Consider the following 22,520-nt stretch of genomic DNA (forward strand, 5'->3'; position numbering starts at 1 on the left):
TATGTATTATATAGTGCCTTTCACTCTCTATCTATCTATCTATCTATCTATCTATCTATTATATAGTGCCTTTATTATATAGTGCCTTTATCTATCTATCTATTTATTATATAGTGCCTTTATCTATCTATCTGTCTATCTATCTCCTTTTCTCTTTCGACTACAGCCATTTTTCTTGGCCCGTTCACGTCAGGTAGTACAGGTGCAGACCAGCCACTTGGGCTTCTCCTGTTCAGTTTGTTTTGTCCGGAAAATGAATAACGGTTGCGATTCTTATTGTGACTCAAGCCTTTGGGCTGGTTAGAAGGCAGAGGAGATGAATGAGCTTTTTTGTTTTCTGATCAAGAATCAGTAATTTATTTTTCTGTATTTTTTATAAACAAAGGCAAGTGGTTAAACCTGACATTCTTGATGCTCTGATTTGTATGTAGGCTCACTTCAGCATAAGGTTACAGCATTAATAACCCAGTTCCACACGTCACACCATTTTTAACCATGATCATTATGATAAAGGGCATATACTTAATTACAGGCCTGCTTAATTACAGCTCTGTTGAAGCTCGTTTGTTTGGGAGAATGCTAATTATACTACTGAGCTCTTGGCACATCTTCAGTGCTTTCCTCTCAATGAGACGGCAAGAGTGGTTCATTTTCAGGCAAAAGAACATCGAGTGAATATTTTTCTTTTGTTATATCCTATAAAGAGCCTGGCTGTACCTCATTTATAGGAGAACACTCGGCAAAATAATTCAAGTTCAGGCATTGTATATATGTATGTATGTATATATATATATATATACTGTGTATACTGTATATATATATATATATACTGTATATATTTATATATATATAATGTATGTGTATGTGTATGTGTATATATACCTTTATGTAATTATTTAATTCTGTATCCAATGCCACCTTTCACTTTGCTAGACAGGTCTGTACTTGACTGTAAATAACAAGAGACACACAAACTTTTGCCCAGAGAACCTAGAAAAAGGAGACAACCCAGTAAGAGAAGTCCGTTAAGAAAAACTAACACAGAGGCCACACTTTAGTCTGAAAGTAATTTCCACAACAGTACAAGTGTCAGGACATGAGAGGAAGGAGGAGAAAATGTGCCAAGAGAGAAACACAATGCCAGAGGTTAGAGAATCTTAGATATTGGGCTTGTTTAGTTTGTTTACAGGCAAGTAGAATATCCGGAGACCTTGAAGGTTGGATTTCAAGATCTCTAAATAAACGTTTGCTGTAAACTTGCACACATCGGTCATTTTCTGAATGCAAGTTTTTCCATTATAGGACTGTGAGGAGCAAAGCAGGTTACTCAACTGTAGGTGGTTGAATTTGGCCAACTTGGAGACTAAGAGCTGCCATTTGACCAAAATGACAAGTCTGTAGGGTGTGGAAAGAAACCAGACATGAGGAGAACACGTAGACCTCAAGCACAGAGTGACTTGGCCAGAAACTGTGCACAGATTTGTAGCAGTGACACAAAATATATCACCATTGTGCTGTCCTTTATACAAAATGTGCTATGAATCAGTCCATATATGGACCCAGTGAGGGAGCAGGACATTTGGGTGTCTTATGTAGGAAGGCTGACTGGTGATGTACTCTCAAGATGTGTTCTGTGATAATTCTACATGTTCTTCCTTGGCATCTTCCATAGTCTAAACCTCTTTGTTTTAGTGGTGACACAACCTTGACCCCGATTGAATGTGTAGAAGAGGTTGTGCACATGTGAGGATATACAGTACATTCATGGTCTGGTATCTCAGCCGCCATTGTTTCTTAAAAGCTTACATGCAGTCCTGCCGTGGTATGCAGTGACAGTCAGTGACCCAGTGCTGTGGTTAGATGACAGATCAGCTGCTACCTGATGTTCTGCGTGATTCAAAACTCCAATAAATACTTACATACGTTATCATAGAGTTAAAGGTGAGCTGCCAGTGGGCATTTGAGAATGCTCATAATACTGGGGTACGGTGTCATTTAAAAGCAGACTTGTTTGAAGTCATTTTACCACCTTTAAGATAAAAAAGTTAACTTCCATTGTAAAAGCACTTTAGATCACTGGTGCTGGCTGTAGAAATAGGGCAAGAAGTATCGGACTATTCATAAGGTGCCCTGGAATCCTTCACGTTAATGTGAATGGTAAATTCACCTTAGTTTTAGCTTAGTTTGAACTTCAATATATAATGGAGCTTTACCATAGATAATGGAATATTCGGTTCCATCCCATATTGGTTAATGGTAATTGAATGTTCTTAAGGTTAGCTTTGAGTGGCATTAGATTAATGCTAGGGAGATGCCTAACATGAACTGTTAGTCAGACTGGCATTAAGGGCATCAAGTATTCTGAGCATTATGTATGTATTTGTGGTGAATAAACATAAAAACCTTAAGAAATATCACCTACTGGTAGGGTGTTGTACCGTGTTAGCCGTTATGGATGCAACGAGAAGTCAAGCAAAGTGACCCATTGAATTGGCTAACTGAACAGATTACATTATGCGAGCTTTCAAGGCATCTCAGTCCCCTTCTTCAGGCAGTTTGCCACAAAATGGTCCAAGTTGCCTCAAAATGTGGAATACCACAGACCAGAAGTTCGCCTTTTTTATGTGTATTATCAACTTTTTTTTCCCCTTATTTTGTGTGAACAACTTGCTTTGAATTTCAAAGACACTTGGACTGTTAAGATATCTGTATGCCGAGTCATATTACAGCTGCAGTGCCTCTCTGGTAGCTGCCTTTGACTTATTTTAATCTGTTATTTCTCTTTATTTGTAAAGTCCCATTGAATGGTGCGTATGAGCCAAATCATTTCAGTTACTGTTAATGGTAGATTTACCTTTGTTTTTGCTTACTTTGAAATTGAATGTAATGTAGCTTTACCATTGATAGCTCCACCCTGTGTAAGTTGAAGGTAACGGAGTGTGATTTAAATTAGACGGCTTGAAAGAAACACAAACTGTCAGACATCAAGACATTAAGGGCACAGAGTGTCCTGACCATTATGGACGTACTGTATGTGCAGTGAATGAGATAACATGAAGGCCTTAAGAAATGTAACCCTCAAGTGGAACACCACACACAAGAAGTTCCCCTTTTTGTATGTATTATGAATTTGAATTTCACGAGGACTGTAGAGTATTTATGTACAAGGGGTCATACTATGTCCGCAGTGCCTTTCCGGTAGCTGCATTTGAACTATTTTAATCTATTTAGAAACTCGCCTACAGTGTGTGAAATAAAGTTTTCTTTTTAAAGATGCATTAAAGACGCTGGCTTAATTACCCCCAATGTCTCACCGCTAAATCAAACGGGTTGCCTTTTTTCACCCCCAACAGAAGCAATCCGACTTTGGGGTCAAAGAGATTCTGTCAGTGCCTGTGAATGTAAAGCATGAGGATCCATAAGGTCATCTTCTTCTTCTTCTTTTTGAAGGGTGCAGCATTGTGGCATAGATAGATGCTGTCTGGCACAGGATCGACACACTCTTTGCTTTTTCTTCTTTCTACAAGTAACATAAATATACGCATTTAAACTCCTAAACATTGTGACAGTTCATTTTATATTAATGTCACATTTTACAACTGATTAGGCATGAGTTGAGAGTTCGTCTCACACTTTCTAAACCAGGGGTCGCCAACTCCGGTCCTGAAGGGGACCACCGTGGCTGCAGGTTTTCATTCTCACCCTTTTCTTAATGAGTGTCCTGTTTGTGCTGCTAATTAACTTCTTTTGAATTCATTTTAATTGACTTGCTCTTGAAGACTCAGACCCCTTAATTGTTTCTTTTTCTTTAATTAGCAGCCAAACAATAATGAGATCCAAAATGAGCCAAAACTACTGATGTCCATCACACAATATCTGAAAATAAAGACAGATGAAGGTCTCAGGAATGTCGATCTGCTCAGCTCCACAAACATTTTTAGCAGTGTGTTCTCAGAGAAGAGAAAATCAACAGTTTCAGAAATGTCTGCTAATGCACAATGAGAGCAGCAACAAGCCACGGCATTTAAGAACGGGTTTAATTAACGACAAGAATCGGCGCCTCATTGAGCAACTGGTTGGAATGAAATTGTTTGGTGTTTCAGGCCCTGACTTAGTTGGCCTTCTGTTGTCTCCCTCACTTCACATTTCATTTCTGTTTGGGTGCCATTTAAGGAAAGAAATGAAGCAACTCAGAGGAACGATGAAGAAATTCAGGGGAGCAAATCTTAAAAGAGAAGTCAATTAAAATGAATTCACAAGACGTTAATTAGCAGCACAAACAGGGCACTCCTTAAGAAAAGGGTTAGAATGAAAACCTGCAGCCACGGTGGTCCTCCGGGACTGGAGTTGGCGACCCCTGTTCTAAGCCATCTCCTCTGTTTGTCCGGGTTTACGTTGGTCATTGCCTGCCATGTTTTCCACCAGTTGCTGCCATCCTAACCGCTGGAGGAGCACTGGTGTGTGCATATCGAGGGCTCCTCTCTCACAAATGTGCTAAAGCTCTTCACTGCTGCTCTATTTATCACCTCAAGAGTGGGCCATTTTTTTTCTCCAAAAATGATGTGGCATGCGTCTTCCCCTAGGATCTTGTGTCTATATAGAAGCACATTTTTTTCCAGGGTATCTGTGATTATTAATTTTCCTATTTTTCCAGTGTCTCCTGAACATTCATCTAGGTATTTATTGTTATTTATTACAAAAGTGCATTTGTGGTTTTAAAAAAAAAAAAATGACAATTTTGACGCAGATGGATTTTTTTTTTCTCTCCCTTGTCTTTTAGCAATGGATGGCGTGCCTTTTATGATTTCGGAGAAGTTTGCATTTGCCTCAAATGATGTAAGGAGCCTTTCTTTTTTATTTGCATGATCTGCTCTTTTTTCCGTGTGAGTGTGTAGCACATATTAAATGACACGCTAAGCCGTAGAGTAACTAACGTACAGTGCATTGTGTTGTAAAGTAAAAAGATGTAAATCATTGCCCATTACTCACGTACGGCAGTTTTGGAACAGTGATCTGTTCATGCCTGAACGCAATTAAAGTCTGGTTTTAATCAGCGTCTTTATTATTGTTCTTATATCTTTACTTGGAAAAGAAAACAAGTGTTTTAAACTTTCACGAGGCACTCTGAATTGTTCATAGAGTAATAGCTAAACTTCATCAGGAAGTGGGTGGGTGAGGGGGCCACAAAATAAAAGCGTTCAGGGTGCTCGCTGCGCATATGAAGTCAGGCGGGTCTGACCTGCGCTCCTCCTTATACGCCGTCCAGCGTGGCTAACTGTGTAGCATCGAGAGGCCGGGTGGACATCTCTGCTGGCTATCAGACTCGCTGCAGATTTTTTCCCTCTTGCCGTGGACATGAGAAATGAGTATTTACTTTGTTGATTAGCCATTTAGACAAAATACATTATTAATGTGTGTTTCTGCATTTCAATAGCAGGAGCAAAGGAAAGCTACTAAATCATGAAGTGTTTTGTTTCAGCTTGTGAAAAATTAAATAAATGAATAAATGCTTTGCATTCAGATACTTAAATGTCAAACAGCTACTTAACCTTTTGGGACGTGTTGCGTCTTAATTAGCTGTTAACAGATTAAAGAAAAAAAATGGCTGTTTTTTTTTAATGCAACTCAAATAACCAGTATCATGAAAGTGTCACGGGTCAAAGTTACACATAAATAAACCGCAGTCCATCTATTATGGTGAAATAACTGATTGAAACTCGGCCTCTACATTTATAACTGAGCTCCCATTCTGTACGCAAATCAGGAGTGAGATCTGATTTAATGGGGCCAATCATCATTTAGTGTGTTTTTAATGTTTGGTAGAAGACCCCTCTGTTAGAGAGCAATAGCAGTTGGCTGTCATGACTGGGTGACCGTATTCAATAGAAAGGGTTTGACAGGAGTGGTTTTGTCCGAGGATGTCGTGCGTCTCCATGTGTTGATTCTCTCGGTGATGAACCCACACTGCTGTACTTATTAGTGTTTTATACTGTTGATGTCAAAAGAAAATTGATTATCTGTGTTTCATTTCAGATGCAGCAGCTCAATTTAATGGGAATTACAATCAAATCCCTGGAAGAAATTGAGAAAGAAGTGAGTAACTTGACGATGCATCATCAGTTTTTTACAGAGCTTCTTTTATTCTGAGCCATACTACTGTGTTTTACAGTACAGACGCCGCTCCTCAAACTTACACCCACAAAGCCACAGCAGGACATGCTTCCAGGATCCTGTAATCTGTTTAGACAGCTTTGCTGAATTCTAAAACTTCATCAGATTAAGGGGGTGTCAACTCATGTGGGAGATTTATTTTTGGGCATAATGAAATTCTCCTGTGTGACCATGACATCACATTTGGCTAGCATGAGATATCCGTACCCTGTGTTTTTGGCACCATGTCTCTTCATTTTAAATGTGAACTAAAAATGCACATGTAATTGCTTTGTCAACATATGTTTCACTTAGCTCTTCTGAAGTGTGAAACCCGATCATTGACACGTTAAAAAAGAAGCGCCAAATGGGAATTAAGGCCAGTATTAACACTGGGATGTTAGACTGGTCCTCAGTAGTCAGACAGTTATCAAAACTGTAACGTTAGGTGTCTAGTGATGTAGCAGTTGTATGGCACACTGGTGAACTTCACAAAGATCTGAGTCTTGTTATAACAATGAACGGCCAATTTGATATGAGGCTACTTTGTGAGAGAGTGTGTTGGTATAAACATACATATATAAAGACAGTATATATATGTGTTTGGACCATATGTGAAATTTGTGTTTATGGGAATTTGTGACCAGGACATCATTTGTGAGGTCAGGTACTGATGTTGGGCGGGAAGGCCTGGCTCGCTCACAGTCTCCGCTCAAATTCATCGCAAAGTTGAGGTCAGGTCTCTGTGCAGTTCCTCCACACCAAACTCATTCATCCACTTCTCTATTCACCTTGCTGTTCCCACTGGTGCGTGGGCAGTCTTGTTGCCATCCCCAAACTGTTCCCAAAAATTGGGAGCATGAAATTGTCCAAAATGGCTTTGTATGCTGAAGCATTAAGAGTTCCTTCTACTGGAACTAAGGGAGCCAAGCCCAACCTCACACCATAATCCAAACTTTCCACTTGGCACAGTGCAGTCAGGCGAGTCTCGTTCTCCTGGCCAGACTCGTCCATCGGATTGCGTGATTCGTCACTCCAGAGGACATGTCTGCACTGTTCTGGAGTCCAGTGGCGTCCTGTGGGCTGTACACCCCTGCATCTGGCGCTCTGAATTGCACTTGGTGATGTCAGGCTTTGATGCAGCTGCTCGGCCATGGAGACCCCATTCCATGAAGCTCTCCACGCACTGTTCTTGAGCTAATCTGGAGGCCACATGAAGTTTGGAGGTCTGTAGCTATGGACTCTGCAGAAAGTTGGCGACTTCTGTACACCTCTGCATGCTCCGTCCCCGCTCTGTGATTTGACGTGGCCTACCACTTGGTGGCTGAGTTGCTGTTGTTCCCAATGGCTTCCACTTTGCTATAATATCACTAACAGTTGACCGTGGAATATTTAGTAGCCAGGAAGTTTCACGAATGGACTTACTGCACAGGTGGCATTTTATCACAGTGCTACCACACTTGAATCCCCTGAGCTCCTGAGAGAAAGCGACACATTCTTTCATAAATGTTTGTAGAAACCATCTGCATGCCGAGGTGTTTGATTTAATTTGCCTGTGGCCATGGAAGTGGTTGCAACTCCGTGTTGTCCCAATACATTTGGCAATATAGTGTGTGTGTGTGTCTGTGTATATATATATATACACGGTATACATAGCAGATTAAGGAAAATGGGTAAGTTGGTTGGATACGCACAGACACGCACACACCTACACATAAAGTCTGACGGTCCCCTATCCCTTAGTTTTCCATTCTGAATTTTTATCACAAATCAATGTCCCTTCCAGTACGATTTATCGTATCTTTATCCTAAGACACATTAACATGATTCACATGCTTGATTCAGTATTATTAGTCATTTGAAGCTTGAAAATTCTCAGTCCTGTTTTGCATTTTTACGTGTCTGTGTAGGTTTTCTCCAGACACTCCTGTGCTCGGCTTAATATAAAACAGACATTTCCCGACATGAATGTTTGTGATTGAGCGCACCAGTTTGGCCTTCAATATCAGACACTCCATCCACGATTGGTTCCTGTTTGAATCCAGTAGGATCGGCTCAAACCCTGTGCAGCCTAGAAGTGGATTAAGTGGTGGCCAAAATGAGTAGATGGATGGATGGAGGGGTGGATGAGGTTATTTTGGTGTAGTTTTGTATTAAACTTGTATGTTATATGCTACAACAGATATGCATTTTCCTAAATGGAAGTGCTATAAAAAAAATCAATGCAGGAACAAAAATGTTTATTTGGCAAATGTTTTAATTAAAATATTTGCAAGAGGAGAAAATAAAAACAAAAAATGTAATTATCGCCTAAACTGTTTATCTGTTTATGAAATGTTTATCCCAAGGAGTAGAGCTGCCAGTTAGCTCTGTGTTCCCCGCAGCTCCAATCGTCTTTCACTATATTTATGTGTATTTTTGTTACTTCACCCTTTTTCTTTTTTATACATATTTATGTGGTGATAGATGGTAATTTGTTTAATTCTTTGTGTGCTAATCAGAAGGCAATTTTAATTTTTCCAAGACGAAAAGTAGAACTGAGAAGAAAAGCTTGGCTTTATTGAACGAGACAGGCGGCAGCAGCAGCTACAGTACGTAGGCACGGCTCCTCCTTTCATAATTATTCATTCTTTTAGCCTTTTAATTTGAGGTAGTTCACAAACGTACTGTTTTATCGCCTCTTCAAATGTACTTTTTCTTTGGAGATTTTTGCATCTAGATTCCTTCTGCTAAATTCCCAACCAAACAGCTGCTTTCATTGGTCATCTGTTTGTTCTCATGTTCGAAGCGTGGCTTTTCAAAGCTATTTTTATGCACAGAATTATGTCACGTTTGCACATAGAATTCCTACGAGAGGAATATTTGTCTCAATTTTTAAATTGGACGAATTGCCCCTCTCTCTTTATTCCCTATGGATTTGAGATTTTTTTTTTCTTTTCCAACATTTTAGGAAAGTGTGCTGCTTTGCTGAAAAATTGCAAGAGCCAAGACAAATATCCCTCATTTTCTTTAAGGCAAAATAGATATTGTTCTGAAATGGACAGCGGCTAAAATAAGAGGAACATTTGTCATTTTTTCCAATAATTTTCTTTTTCTGTTTATATGGAAGCCTTTTTATGTAGACAAATAAAAGCCTACATTTCACTACCCCCACTGCCCATATCATGGGCTCACTCCATTTGTTCTTCCCTGAATGCAGTAATTCCAGTCTAATCAGTGCTTCAATTGTTCATTTCAAATCAAACTCTCTAACTGTGTGGTAGGTTTAGGACTCTGTAGCCATACCTTTAAGCTACGGTGAAGGCTGAATATTAAGTCACAAAATAGAAAGTAATCTTAAACTGGCTCATTAGTATATTTGGAAGTGGCAAATACGTACCTTAATTTTTTTTTCTGACACCTTGATATTGTAGGGTTATTAATTTAGGTGAACCCAACAAGGGCCTTTCTTTACTAGGATGCAGTGAACACAAGCATCCAAACATTATAGCATTATTATAGGAAAATTGTTATAAGATATCCTAAAACTCGTTTTTCTCAGTATTTTGTGAGAGATTTAATGCTAATTTCATTGCCTGTAACTTAGAACAGGGCAATATGGAAAAAAACATTTTACCGCAATCATTTTTTTTTTCATCTCAGTCGATCTGAAAGTATATCACAGTGTAAATCAGATCACTGTTTCTGTCAAGCTTTTTACTCCTAAGTGAGATGTGAAGATATCATAAGGTTAGTTTTGGTTTAAATAATATTTATTTTGTGTCAGAAGCTGAATATGACAAATGTACTGTAGGACATTATACAAGAGACATTCAGAAAGTTTCCGCACATCTATATTTTTGTTGGAAACGGTGAAGGCGGGAGGGAGGAGTAGTGATTGGTCGTGTATGAGAGTGTCATGTGACTGGGAAAATTGCATCGCAAAGGATGGCGATTATGTAGAAAAGTGATGTCATTTGTTATTAAAATTCTTAATAAATAGAGATAAAAAAAAGTGTGGAAACTTTTTGAACATCCCTTATACAACTGTATTTCAAATAGATAAAATACATGTACAGTGGTACCTCGGTATACGTCTGCTTTGGAATAAATCCGACTTGGTATACGTCCTGTTTGGACATGAAAAATTTTGTTTGGAATACGACTCGTGTGCTAAAACACCACACGCTAGCTACCCTTGTTTACCTCTCTTGAGACAAAGCCACGACTGCCCACGAGCGTCAGTACGTGCTATAACTCTCTGTGAATTTTCACGTGATTTTGTGTTTTTTCTCGTAAATTTGAATTGATTGTTGAAAAGTATGGAGGTGGCATGCATATCCGGGACTTGGCTGCTGCATACCGTATGCCGAGAACAACGGTATCTACGATTGTGAAAAACAAAGTTGTTATTAAAAAGTAAAGTGAGGTTAAATTTTCATTTATTTTGTCTAATTGCTTTTGTATTTATGTATTTTAATATTAAGCAGTGTTTAAATTATTTTGTACAACCCCATCAATGTATAATATGCCAATAACAATAGGATTTTTTTTCATGGGAACGGATTAATCATTTTCCCATTATTTCTTATGGGAAAAATTCATTTGGTATACATCCTATTTGGTATAAGTCAAAGGATCTGGAACGGATTAAGGACGTATACCGAGGTACCACTGTATATAATAAACTAAAATCTTAATTTTGACCAGTCGTAAGCTTCAGGTGTTACAGGAGAACACAAAAAAATGCACGACTAAATCCTTCAGTCAATTCCAAATAAATAAAATATGTAATACAAAATAAAAAAAGTATCAATTCTGACCAGTCAAAAGCTTTCAAATTTTACAGGAGATCATACTAAATTTGTTGGTTAACTCCACATAAATAAAATCTGCAGTTTAAAATCTTAAATCTAAAACTAAAATCATAAAGCTGTCAAGTTTTACAGGAGAACACAAAAAAAATAAATCCTTTGGTCAGTTCCAAATAAATAAAGTAGAAATTATTACAAAATACAATCTCGAAACAGCTGCCTCCATACTCTTATTCTTTACATTGTATAGATTCAAACTGTTTTAAATGTTTGGGAAACAAACCCACAAATAAGCGGACAACAATCATTCTGTATGTATCCTCAAATGTAAATGAAGGGGAACAGAAACCAAGTTGACATATTGACTCAGTTGTGCTCCACTTATACTCATAAGACAGGAAATCTCCATTAGTGCGGCACTTGGGTCTGGGACTGTAAAGGTGTTACCTGTGTTTGTGGGAGCCTTCCAATCGGCACAATTTGCCGTGCACTCCACTACTCTGCTTCTTGTTGGACTTTAAATAGCCAACATCCCTCCATACTGCCGAATTCCTCAAACCCTTCATTTCAACAGTGTCCTCATCTTTAGAGCCTTGGGTTGTATCTGTTGGAGTTTTTGTTAACATTTTCTGTTGTCCTTTTCTCTCCCACTCCTGTTGTACTGACGTTTGCGGCTACAGCAACCCAAACATCAGCACGTATGTGGCTGCCAGCTCCATTCTGTGTGTGTCTGCTGTAATTCTATTCCAGCCACATGATTGGTTCAGCCTGACACTACTCTCATTATCATTGGCTTTTCATGTTGTCTGTCAAAACATGGATGGAATGAGTTATATCGACTTTCTATCGACCATGTCTTATGTTTCTATTGGGGAAAAGTTATTTTCACGATAATTACCTTTCCTTGTTTTATCGCCGAGCCCAATTATAAGTACAAAATAGATTATGTGAACAGTAATGTCGCATGTATGGAGAATAAGTTTGAAAAAATAATATAACAATGCATGTATACATTAAAAACATTTTAAAGTTAGCGTTCAAAGTTAATTTTTCAATTTTCTAAAAAGATTCACCTTTCTAACATTTTATTTAATTTATTTATTTATATATGTAGTCTATTGATATTTTTTATATTAAAGTTGCACCCTGTTGTTTTCTGGCTCTCTGGTCACCACCTGTATGTATGGAAGCATGTTGGTGGCAGCTGGTGCTTGGTCTTTCCTTTTTGTTCTGGCATCGCCAAGCTTGCGAGTTCACCTCGTGACCATCCGTTTGCTCTTTGTCTACTGTTCTAGTTTAACTTTTTTTATATATAAACGTCTATGTGTGGAAGTGTGTGTGTGTGTCTGTCTATCCAGCCCGGAAGTAAGAGGTAGAGTCAGGGTATGGGGTTCCAGCTCCAAGGAAAAAGAGCCGCTAATAACATAAGCGAGGCGAGCACGTCAACAAAGCAAAACCTCCGAAGAAAGACAAAGTCACTCAGCCGCTAACCTCGGTATCTCTTTTACTTTTCCTCCTGCCGCTAATGCACAAGCGAGGCAAGCATGTCGGCAAAACGAATCCTCCTAAGAAAGAGACGCCCAAAGTCATTCTTTTCAATTACCTGACATCTCTACATTTCAGTTTTTTTTTTTTCTCTCTGACGATTTCAATAGTTTCTAGGACCCCGGGCTTTTTACAGCACGGCCTTACACAGCTAGTGTAAAATATTGTTCTTAGGATTACAGCGATTATATCACTCATGTGGAAAAACATTTGTGTATTTGGTGGGAGGAAGCTCAGTAATGCAGAGGTAACTAATCCAAATTTCAAAGCATAAATGACCCCCCTAAACTTGGTTTAATGTACAGATGCAAGATTCATGTCCGTAAGGCGCTAGATAGACTGTCATGATACAGCTGAGAAGTAACGGCATAGACTGTGGAGAAGTGTTTGATGAAATGCAGTTTTCTGACTTTGTGTGCAATCGTCTTTAAACCCATTTTAACTCTTCAAGCTTTTTGTCAGTCACAACATGGAAGGCAGAGGAAAAAGCAAGGGATTGCTGAAGAGCAGTTTTTATCTTTGTGATGCATTTACTATTAAACTAAAGTTTCTGTCTGTGTTATTTTTACAAAGAGATTTATACATTGTTAAGCACATCCCACTAAAAGCAACAGTAAATACCTACTTGTGAGATTGTGTAGGACAAGCCACAGTACCTGTCAGAGACCGGTAAGAGAGTGCATTTTTAAAAATTGGTACATGTAATTTACAACAACATTTATTTATGTAGCACGCTTTCATACAAATAATGTAGCTCAAAGTGCTTTACATGATGAAGAAAAGAGTAAGAATTAAAACACGACAACACTAATTAACATAGAATAAAAATAAGGTCTGATGGCCAGGGAGGACAGAAAAAACAAAAAAAAAAACTCCAGACGGCTAGAGAGAAAAAATAAAATCTGCAGGGGACCACGAGACCGCCCAGCACCTTCTAGGCATTCTACCTAACATAAATGATCAGTCCTCATCGTATTTAGGGTTCTCTTGGAAGGACTTGATGATGATGATCATGTAGACTTCTGGCTTTTAATCCATCAATGGATTCAATTCAATTAAGGGCTTTCCGTCTGAACCCGTGCGTGTCTGAAGCTCTCTTAACAGCTGCGCCCTCTTTTGTGCACATTCCCATGAAGCCTACTTCTCAGACTCTGTCATTATGTCCGAGGCACATTGCTGACCTCCTCTCTCAGTGTACCCCCTACGCCTTCACTCTTCCTCGTGCGTTGTCTCACACTTGCACTTCCTGTTTCGTCGCGTCCCCTCGGCCCGCAGTCTCGGATTAGCGTATATATATCGCTCCAGCAAGCGAACTCTGATTCTTACAGCAGCGAAAGAAGTCGCAAAATCAACTGGAATGTCCAAGCAAATTATAGAAAAAAAAAGATATAAATCTGTTAAGTACTGCTCTCGTTCGCTAACTAAGCGGAGTTAAGGTTACGCCACGAGGCAGACGCATGAGTGAGTCTCTGTCGGACGGAATGTTCAAGCAAAATATAGAAACGAACGCGATCTAAATCCGCTAAGTACTTCTCTCGTGAAAAGCGGATAGACATACAAACGGGTCTAAAAAAACTATATGAAATTTCGCGCTTGGACCACAAACTTTTTAAAACCATTACTTAGCGAGCACCTATGGGCTGAAGGGTAACCTACATTGCAAATTTCAAGTCCTCATGGTTCGGAGATTTCATGACGAGTGAGTCAGTGGTATTTGGCTTTTATAGATATATAGAGTATAAAATCCCAGACAAGACTAGCTTTAGATAAAAGGGAATAACAATTTAAAAAAATAACAACATGAACTTGCTCCTTTCTTTCTAATATAATGAAATTCATCCTTGGGTTGGGACCCTGAAGCTCTCTTAACAGCTGCGCCCTCTTTTGTGCACATTCCCATGAAGCCTACTTCTCAGACTCTGTCATTATGTCAGAGGCACATTGCTGACCTCCTCTCTCAATGTACCCCCTACGCCTTCACTCTTCCTCGTGCGTTGTCTCACACTTGCACTTCCTGTTTCGTCACGTCCCTTGGGTTGGGGAAAAAAGAGAATAGTGAAAGTGGAGGTCAAACCAGCCAAATGAGACAATTGACCTTGATATTGCCTAGGATCTGAATAAATACATTTTTAAATTCATGGAGTATTTAAATATATGTGGTTAATATTAGAGTTTAAGTTTAGGAATGGATGCATGCATGTTTTAATAGTTTTTAACCTTTTTAATGCTCAATAACAACGCCCACACCTGGCACTCACTTTAGCCAACACTTCATCCCTGCTCATAAGACACTCCAGAGGACAGCGGTTCTTGAACTTCTGCCTGTTTCTGCACATTTGTGTTAAGTGTTGCTCTTCATTTGGTGGATGACTTGCTCTTTACTTTTGCTATCTGAATATTCCTCGATCATCCCGTATCACATCTGTGTTGGCTGCTGTCATGTTAAGCAGAGGGTCAACTGTAATTATAAAAGCACTAATGGATTTTGCTCTGCATTAGGATGACAATGGTAATGAGAAATGAAACTAAATAGCAAATGAGCACACTATTAATACTGTGGGGGGGAAGACGTCCTTAACTGTATATTTACGTCAGTTCTGTTAATATGAAAGCTTCTTGAATGGATATGAAATGATTTGGGAACGCTTTCATCAAAACTAGGGGCTAAACAATCAAGCACCTTTCAGAGGACAAATTTGGTGAAAAACTTAAAATGATACAACAGAAAACAAAACACGATCCAACCAGACCTCGAACGCCCCAGGTATACGGCATAGACATGATGTTCAGTATGTGTATGTATTTGAATGTTGTTTTTTTTCCAGTTTATAACAAAGGCAGTATTAGTGTGACACCAAAGGACGCCTCGTTAGAGACACTGTGTCTCATAAACAAAATGAGTGGCTGTCACCTACAAGGATGGCGAGGACGGCAAAGAGTCAAGCAGAAAGATTTGGGTGACCTAGGAAAATCTGAAATTGGTCTGTTAAAGTGGTGATGGTGATGATGACGAGGAAAAGCTTTCCAGTTTCCCAAAGCATTTTGACATTTGTTTTCTTGCGATCACATTGCTAATTTGATAATTACAAGCATTTTAAGATGAATTACATTAACGCAGGCACTCAAGGTTGTGCCCTAAGGCAGAGTTCACAGAAGGCCTTTATACTTTGTCTTCCAAGAGGTCAGTGACCGTCACTATCACGTTTTATGGAGATCCTTTTGAATAAAATTTGATTTGTTTCAAGAAGCACCTTTTGCTATTTCCCTAGGACCGCCGTTGCTTTAAGCTGAATGCAGATGGGGAGAAACAAAAGCACGGCGCTGTCGTAAAGCCCGTTACGCGTGTTTTTTTTTTAATACTGATGTGACATATGCCATCCTTGAGTTGAAGTGGTTGTCCCCTCTTTTCCCGATATCCAGGTAGACCGGCTGTAAACGTGCATGTGGAGTCGTCCTTTCTGCGTGGTAGCAGAGAGAAGAGCAGGGCCATCTTTTGTCTCTGGGTTTCCCATTGGCTGCTCTAGAGGACTGATACCATAATGCTCTCTTTACAAAGACTGATTAGCAGAAGGAAGTAACAAGGGCTAGAAAAGCACCCAGAGTATCATTAATTATAGATGTGCTGTAGATGATTAAGTAAATGTAAGGCACGGTAATGTGCTGGATTTAGTGAACTAGTGGCTACAGAAGATTAATGAACTTGGAATGGAGATTGGGAATGAAGTCACATGCTTGTTTCATAATTACCTGGCACTTCAGATTGCCTTGCTTATGAAAAAGGGGCTTATTCTTCTGATTTATTTTGGACATTTTGATGTGTTTTTGTTGTCTTTTTTTTTTTTTTTTCTTTTAAACTGGTGTATTGCATTTGTAGTTTGGCCCGGGGTTTTAACACTCGTATTAACGGTTTGCACATTTTGTTTCCAAGTGAAATCTGAAATAATCTTCAAATAAGGCCACACATTGTCTAGTGATATCCATGGCAGTGGATGTGCTGTCTAGTACAGCGTCTGACTCTGTCTCTATCTTTTCGACTTGTATACTTCTAAAGATAACAAGACCCTCTGCATCTTTGCCTGTTGTCGTTTTTCACCCCCACTCTTCTTTTGAACTCGTTCAGCCCCCCCAATTGATTTTCTGTGAAACTGCGAGATTCCGGCCTGCCTGTTGTATTCCTTGTGAAGCTGCGTTCCTTCAGGTGTGTTTGACACTGGCTGGATATCTCACAGAGACTTCCACAACCTTTTTACAAAGTATGACATTATGTCTAAAGAACCACATCTGTCGTCTGACCGACAGTGAACTTCAGTGCTGAGTGGATGCCAGTCCCATGTGCTAGATTAAGGTTTTGTTTTTGTGCCATTTCAGATATGTTAATACAGTCATTTACGACCTGCAGTCCTAGACTTGTGTGTAGTAAATGCACCTTTAGTCATGTCCAGTCGACACAAGTGGGGATCTCACTTGACGCACCGATTTATGGGAAGGTATCTTTATTGAAAACTAGCCATCCCCTGCGGCTTCGCCCATGTAGTAATGAAACAGGGCAAACTTTAAAAATCAATAAACAAACGGGTATCACTAGCTAAGCACTGGCAAAGTACACTTCAAAACAGAGGTTAGACGAACTGGAATGGAGGCTGGCGCATGAGTGAGGAGGACCCCGCCTGGCTCCCGACTCCTTACTCCTGACGTCACGTGTCCTCCTCCCCTCGGCCCGTAGTCTCTCCCTCGGATTAGCACGAATATATCGCTCCTCTAAGCAAACTTAGCACGATGAGAGAAGCTGCAAAATCAACTGGAATGTTCAAGCAAATTCTAGAAAAAGACCCAATTTGTTAATCTGTTAAGTAGTTCACTCGTTCGCTAGCTAAGCGGAGGTAAGGTACCCCCTGAGGCTGGCGCGTGCGTGAGTGAAGAGGTCCCCTCCCTGCTGCATGTCTCTCGGATTTGTGCAAATAAATTAATACTACAAGCGAACTGTGATACTTAGCACAATGAGAGAAGTCGGAAAATTAACCAGAATGTTCAAGCAAATTCTAGATAAAGACCCAATTTAAATTTGTTAAGTAGTTCTCTCGTTCACTAGCTAAGCGGTGGTAAGGCACCCCCCGAGGCTGGTGCGTGCGTCAGTCAGTGAGGAGGTCCTCACCTCGCTGCATGTCTCTTGGATTCACTCAAATAAATCGGTACCACAGAGTACAATACTTGGCGTGATGAGAGAAGTCGCAGAATCAACCGGAATGTTCAAGCAAATTAAAGAAAAAAAACCCGATTAGTAGTTCTCTCATGAAAAGCAGAAAGACAGACGTTGTATTTTATATATATATATATATATATATATATATATATATATATATATATATATATATATATATATATATATATATGCACAGATAATGAAATGGTGGGGAATTTCCGTGCTTTCTAAGTTATATAAAGACCCCATACCTTCACAGCTGACACAGCCTCCCAGATTACTCGGCACACAGGCCTGAATGTAAGGTGATGACGGATTTTCTTTTGGCATTGCTGCATAATCAGGCGGGTGACCTTCTAATAGTCGGCTCTTTTTTTTCCCCCCCGTTTGTTTTTTGGTTTTCAGCGTAGAAAAACGAATCCACAGGTTAACACTAAATAGCCTCACATGCTCTTGCACACGAGTCAAATCTCAAAAATATTACGTTTCAACTCAAGTTTTCATTTAATCGTCACACACACACTAAATGTATTGAATAAGGAGAGGCAAACGCAGAAAGAAAGCAGCCGTTTGAACTGTCTCCATGGTTACTTTTGGCAGTTTTCTGCAGTGCAAATATGGATTGTGGTCAATTTTGAAGTAAACTTACAAGGATGTCCTATTTGAAACTTTTCTCTTCCTTTCCATGTCTTGCTCGCCCACCTTTAGCACAGAAGCTTCGATTACGTGTGACGATTGTGGGAGAATCACAGCGAGGGGGAGCAGGGCTTGTTCGATTGAGGTGCTTGTTAGTCGTCTCGTGTCGTTTTCTCTTTTCAGATTTGGTTTTGCATTGTGCTCTTTCTGGTTTTTTAACTGAATTCTTGAGCAAACGGTTTGAAGAGAAATGGCATATCGCCAGCCGCCAGTGCTGGTACCCTGGGGTTACTGCGAGGGTTCTAATGGGGGTTTTCTCAGACTGGTGCTGGCTGTTCACGTACTGTCAGGTTGAGACACAACTTTGCAGTTTAGTAGGTTTCGGTCATCTCACACTCTTCAGCATGTTTTGGTTCTGACGTGAAGAAGTTGGTTCCTGCTGTCAGATTGAGATTAAGCCTTTAGAGCTGTGTGGTCATTAACTGCACATGTGAAAGACTGCAGGGTCCGATTTTGGCACCTCATTTGCGTTCACCTCCTGTGCTGCCCAAGATGGAGAGCTCTTGTTTTTTATTTCGGATCTGTACCTTGCCACGTGAAACCCCTACTGCCTTTTGAAGTGATTCGTCACAGTTTGTTTTATTTCTTTCTGTTTGATTGTTCTCAATCAAAAGTGAAGGTGAAAGAAAGACTGTGTGGAATCCTGAGTAAAAATAAACTCGTCTGGAGCGCAGTGGTATCAGTCTTGTAAGCAGTGTTGAATGTGCTTGTTGCTCCCCAGTGAATCACAAAAACCTCATCTAGATTATAATTGCTCTTAGCCACGCATATCTAATTTGCGTCTTTTTAGTGTTAATTAGTAAACAATTCAAAGTGACATCTTTATGTATTTGTATTTTGAAAAATGAGCCTTGTTGCTTGCTGCGCCTGGAGCTGATAGACGTGCCTGTATTTGACACCAGGATGTGTGAGGAAGGATTAATAAAGACACAGCATGTCAGGTTTTCAGGACCAGGAAATGAAGCATTTCAGAGCAACCAGCCCTACTAGCTCCGGGGTTTTGTCTTTTTTTTAATATTTTAAGGTCTTGTCACTTTCCTGTATGTTAGTACACACAGATGCCTTTTTTTTGTATCCATGCAACTATTTTCCACCATGTTGTGGGCCTTTCATCTTCTTTAAAAAAAAAAAAAAAGAAGAAGAAACTGACATTTTTGACAACTGTTTGTACAACTGGTGATGTCCCCACAGGTGAATGAATGCCTCATATATGAAGCATTTCTCTCTGTGTAGCCGAAGTGGTCCATGAGCCGCTGTGGCCTGTGGGCTCTCCGAGCCAGAGAGCGACATTGTCTGTGTTGTAGCACCACCTAGTGTTACAAATGTGGAAGGGAATGAATGCCATCAGAAATGAGTATAGTATTAGGGTGTTGTACTGTGTTAGAAGTTAAGCAAAATGACACCTTTGATTGGCTAACTAGAAAGATTACAATAGCCAATCAGAGGTGTCATTTTGCTTAACATCTTATCACAAATGATATAAGCTGCAGCTCACCTGACACAAGTCATTTCTTAACTTTATAATAATAATAATAATACATTTTATTTATTCCTAGGTGCCTTTCTAAACACTCAAGGACACTGAACAATAGATGAAACACAAATTATAAACCAAACTAAAATACAAAATTTAAAATCAGACAGAACAATTGTAGTCAAAGAGAAAAGGCAGTCTTAAACAAATTTGAAAAGTGAAAATGATTCAATATTTCTAAGCTCAGATGGTAGTGAGTTCCAGAGCTCTACTCATGGTGGTAAGACGGGCAAAGGGGACAGTCAAGTGGATGGAGGAAGAGGATCTAAGGGTGTGGGAGGGAATGGCAACATGGAGGAGGTCAGACAGATATGGAGGGGTGAGGCTGTGGAGAGCCTTAAAAGTTAGTAGGAGAATTTTGAATTGAATTCAGAAACTGAACTGGAAGCCAATGAAGCTGCTGCAGGACGGGAGTGATGTGGTGAATATGAGGGGGTTCTAGTAATGATGCGGGTGGGCAGCTGAATTCTGGACCAGCTGAAGCTTATAAAGAAATTTGCGAGAAAGACCAAAGAAAAGGGAATTGCAATAATCCAGACGAGAAGTGACGAGGCTATGAACGAGGATAGCAGTGGTGTGGGGAGTGAGGGATGGGGGGCGAATACGATTAAAGTTACGCAGGTGGAAATAAGGAGTCTGGGAGATGTTATTGAAATAATAAAGATCTGACAAGGATGACACCTGTGGAGAAGGGGAGACAGAGGAATTATCAATAACAAAGTGATCAGTTTTGGATGATGTTGATTTTGTACCAGTGAGGAGAACCTCAGTTTTTTCACCTGTTATTTAATTGAAGAAAATTCAAAGAAAACCAGGATTTGATTTCTGCTATGCAATCAGTAAGTGAGGAGGATGGAAAGGAAACAGTAGGTTTGCTAGTGAGGTAGAACTGGGTGTCATCAGCGTACACACTTTGTCAACACTTGCATAGGAAGCAGTTACGAGTTTGGCGTGTACTGAGAGGGAGGTGTGCTTTTCAAACAAAGTTATAAATGTATAATTGTTTGTGATACAATAGCTGCCAAATAATGCAGAGGGTTAGCACCTGTTGTTTCGCCCTAATTGGGGCTCGTCAGGTGTACGCACCTTTGTTTTTATATGCGACTGTTACATTCCAGGACACACTGGCGTTCCATCCAAGGCTGTTTCTGTTTTGTGCTCGTTGCTGCTGTTTACTTGTAATGGAAAGAATGAGTGCAGGAAATGGATGGCAGATTCTAACCAATGAGACAGTCGGTTTACATGAAGTCGCAGACGCACATGTCAGTGTTACAGGTGTTTATATGTAGGTTTGTATTCTTTTAAATAGCAAAACAAATGAGCCCAATACTGACCGATTATGTAATCGAAATAAGCTACACTGTGAAAATAATGAAAAAAATAAAAATTGTACGCATGATCTTGCTCCACCTTGAATGTAGTCCTTTGATATCAGAGACAAGCAGCCTCCATTATTTGTGTTGTTGTCTGAGCTCAGGGTCACGGTGATAATATCCAAGTTTCATCCCCATTTATTAAAACGCTCCTTAAGTTCTTCCCAGGCTGAATTCTGTAGCTCGCAATTCACCCTGGATAAAGCGACGCTTCATTTCAGGAGTCACTCAATATTCACAGACCTCGCTCAAGTTTAATTGTTCACAACGAGTGGAATCTACTGACCCCTAAGTAATCCCTATAGTGTCTGCTTTCTCAGGCACCATCACTCCTGGATTCTCCATTACAGTCTGCTCCACAGAGGCAGCGTTTTCTACTGTTGATGTCGAAGGGTGGCCAGACCTTGGCTTATCTGCAAGGAGCATCCTGTCCTGATGAAATTCTGAAGCTCTCATGTTTTGAACATAACTGATGATTGCGTTTCTGAATGTAGCTTTAAAAATTTAACAATACCATAAAAATGCGTGTTTTTTTTTTTTTTGGTCATCCATGTTAATTTTTTTTTAGAAATAAGTAACACAATACAATAAGCCACAAATGATGGAAAACTGATTCACCCAACTTAGTACACAGGAGCTAACCTTGGCCTCTTAACTAAGTCAGCACAATAGAATGCACTTGAAGGTCCATTGTACGTTGATATGATATGCTGTCTGTCTGTCTGCTATGTGGGGTCACCTCTCAAATGGGGTGAAGGTGCATACATTTATACAGTCAGATGAACTTCCTGTCGCTTACTTTTGTTAACACAATAAATAAGGAGAGATGCCTTATTGTAAACCGCGGGTCTTGGGATGAACATTCATAGACATTATGCACGGTATCAATATACTGTGTTTACTGTATATATCCATCAATCCATTATCCAGCCCGCTATATCCTAACTACAGGGTCATGGGGGACTGCTGGATGGAGCCAATCCCAGCCAACACAGGGCGCTAGTCAGGAAACAAACCCTGGGCCGGACACCAGCCCACCACAGGGCACACAGACACACCAAGCACAAATTAGGGATAATTTAGGATCGCCAATGTACCTAACCTGCATGTCTTTGGACTGTGGGAGGAAACCCACGCAGACACGGGGAGAACATGCAAACTCCACGCAGGGAGGACCCAGGAAGCGAACCCAGACGGGTCTCCTAACTGCGAGGCAGCAGCGCTACCAC

At 40.0% G+C, this 22,520-nt stretch overlaps 1 protein-coding gene across 3 annotated transcripts in view; it reads left to right on the plus strand.

Annotated features, from left to right (window-relative positions):
- LOC120536085 (multivesicular body subunit 12B-like) overlaps window positions 1–22,520 on the plus strand; it is a 270,910-nt gene that overhangs the window by 221,576 nt on the left and 26,814 nt on the right. For all 3 annotated transcript variants that reach the window (XM_039764453.1, XM_039764455.1, XM_039764454.1), the window contains 2 exons: window positions 4,781–4,836; window positions 6,034–6,093. In XM_039764453.1, coding sequence (XP_039620387.1) covers window positions 4,781–4,836; window positions 6,034–6,093 — 116 coding nt within the window. The remainder of the gene's footprint in view (window positions 1–4,780; window positions 4,837–6,033; window positions 6,094–22,520) is intronic.

This window comes from Polypterus senegalus, chromosome 9, assembly GCF_016835505.1.
Source record: "Polypterus senegalus isolate Bchr_013 chromosome 9, ASM1683550v1, whole genome shotgun sequence".
Lineage (NCBI taxonomy): Eukaryota > Metazoa > Chordata > Cladistia > Polypteriformes > Polypteridae > Polypterus > Polypterus senegalus.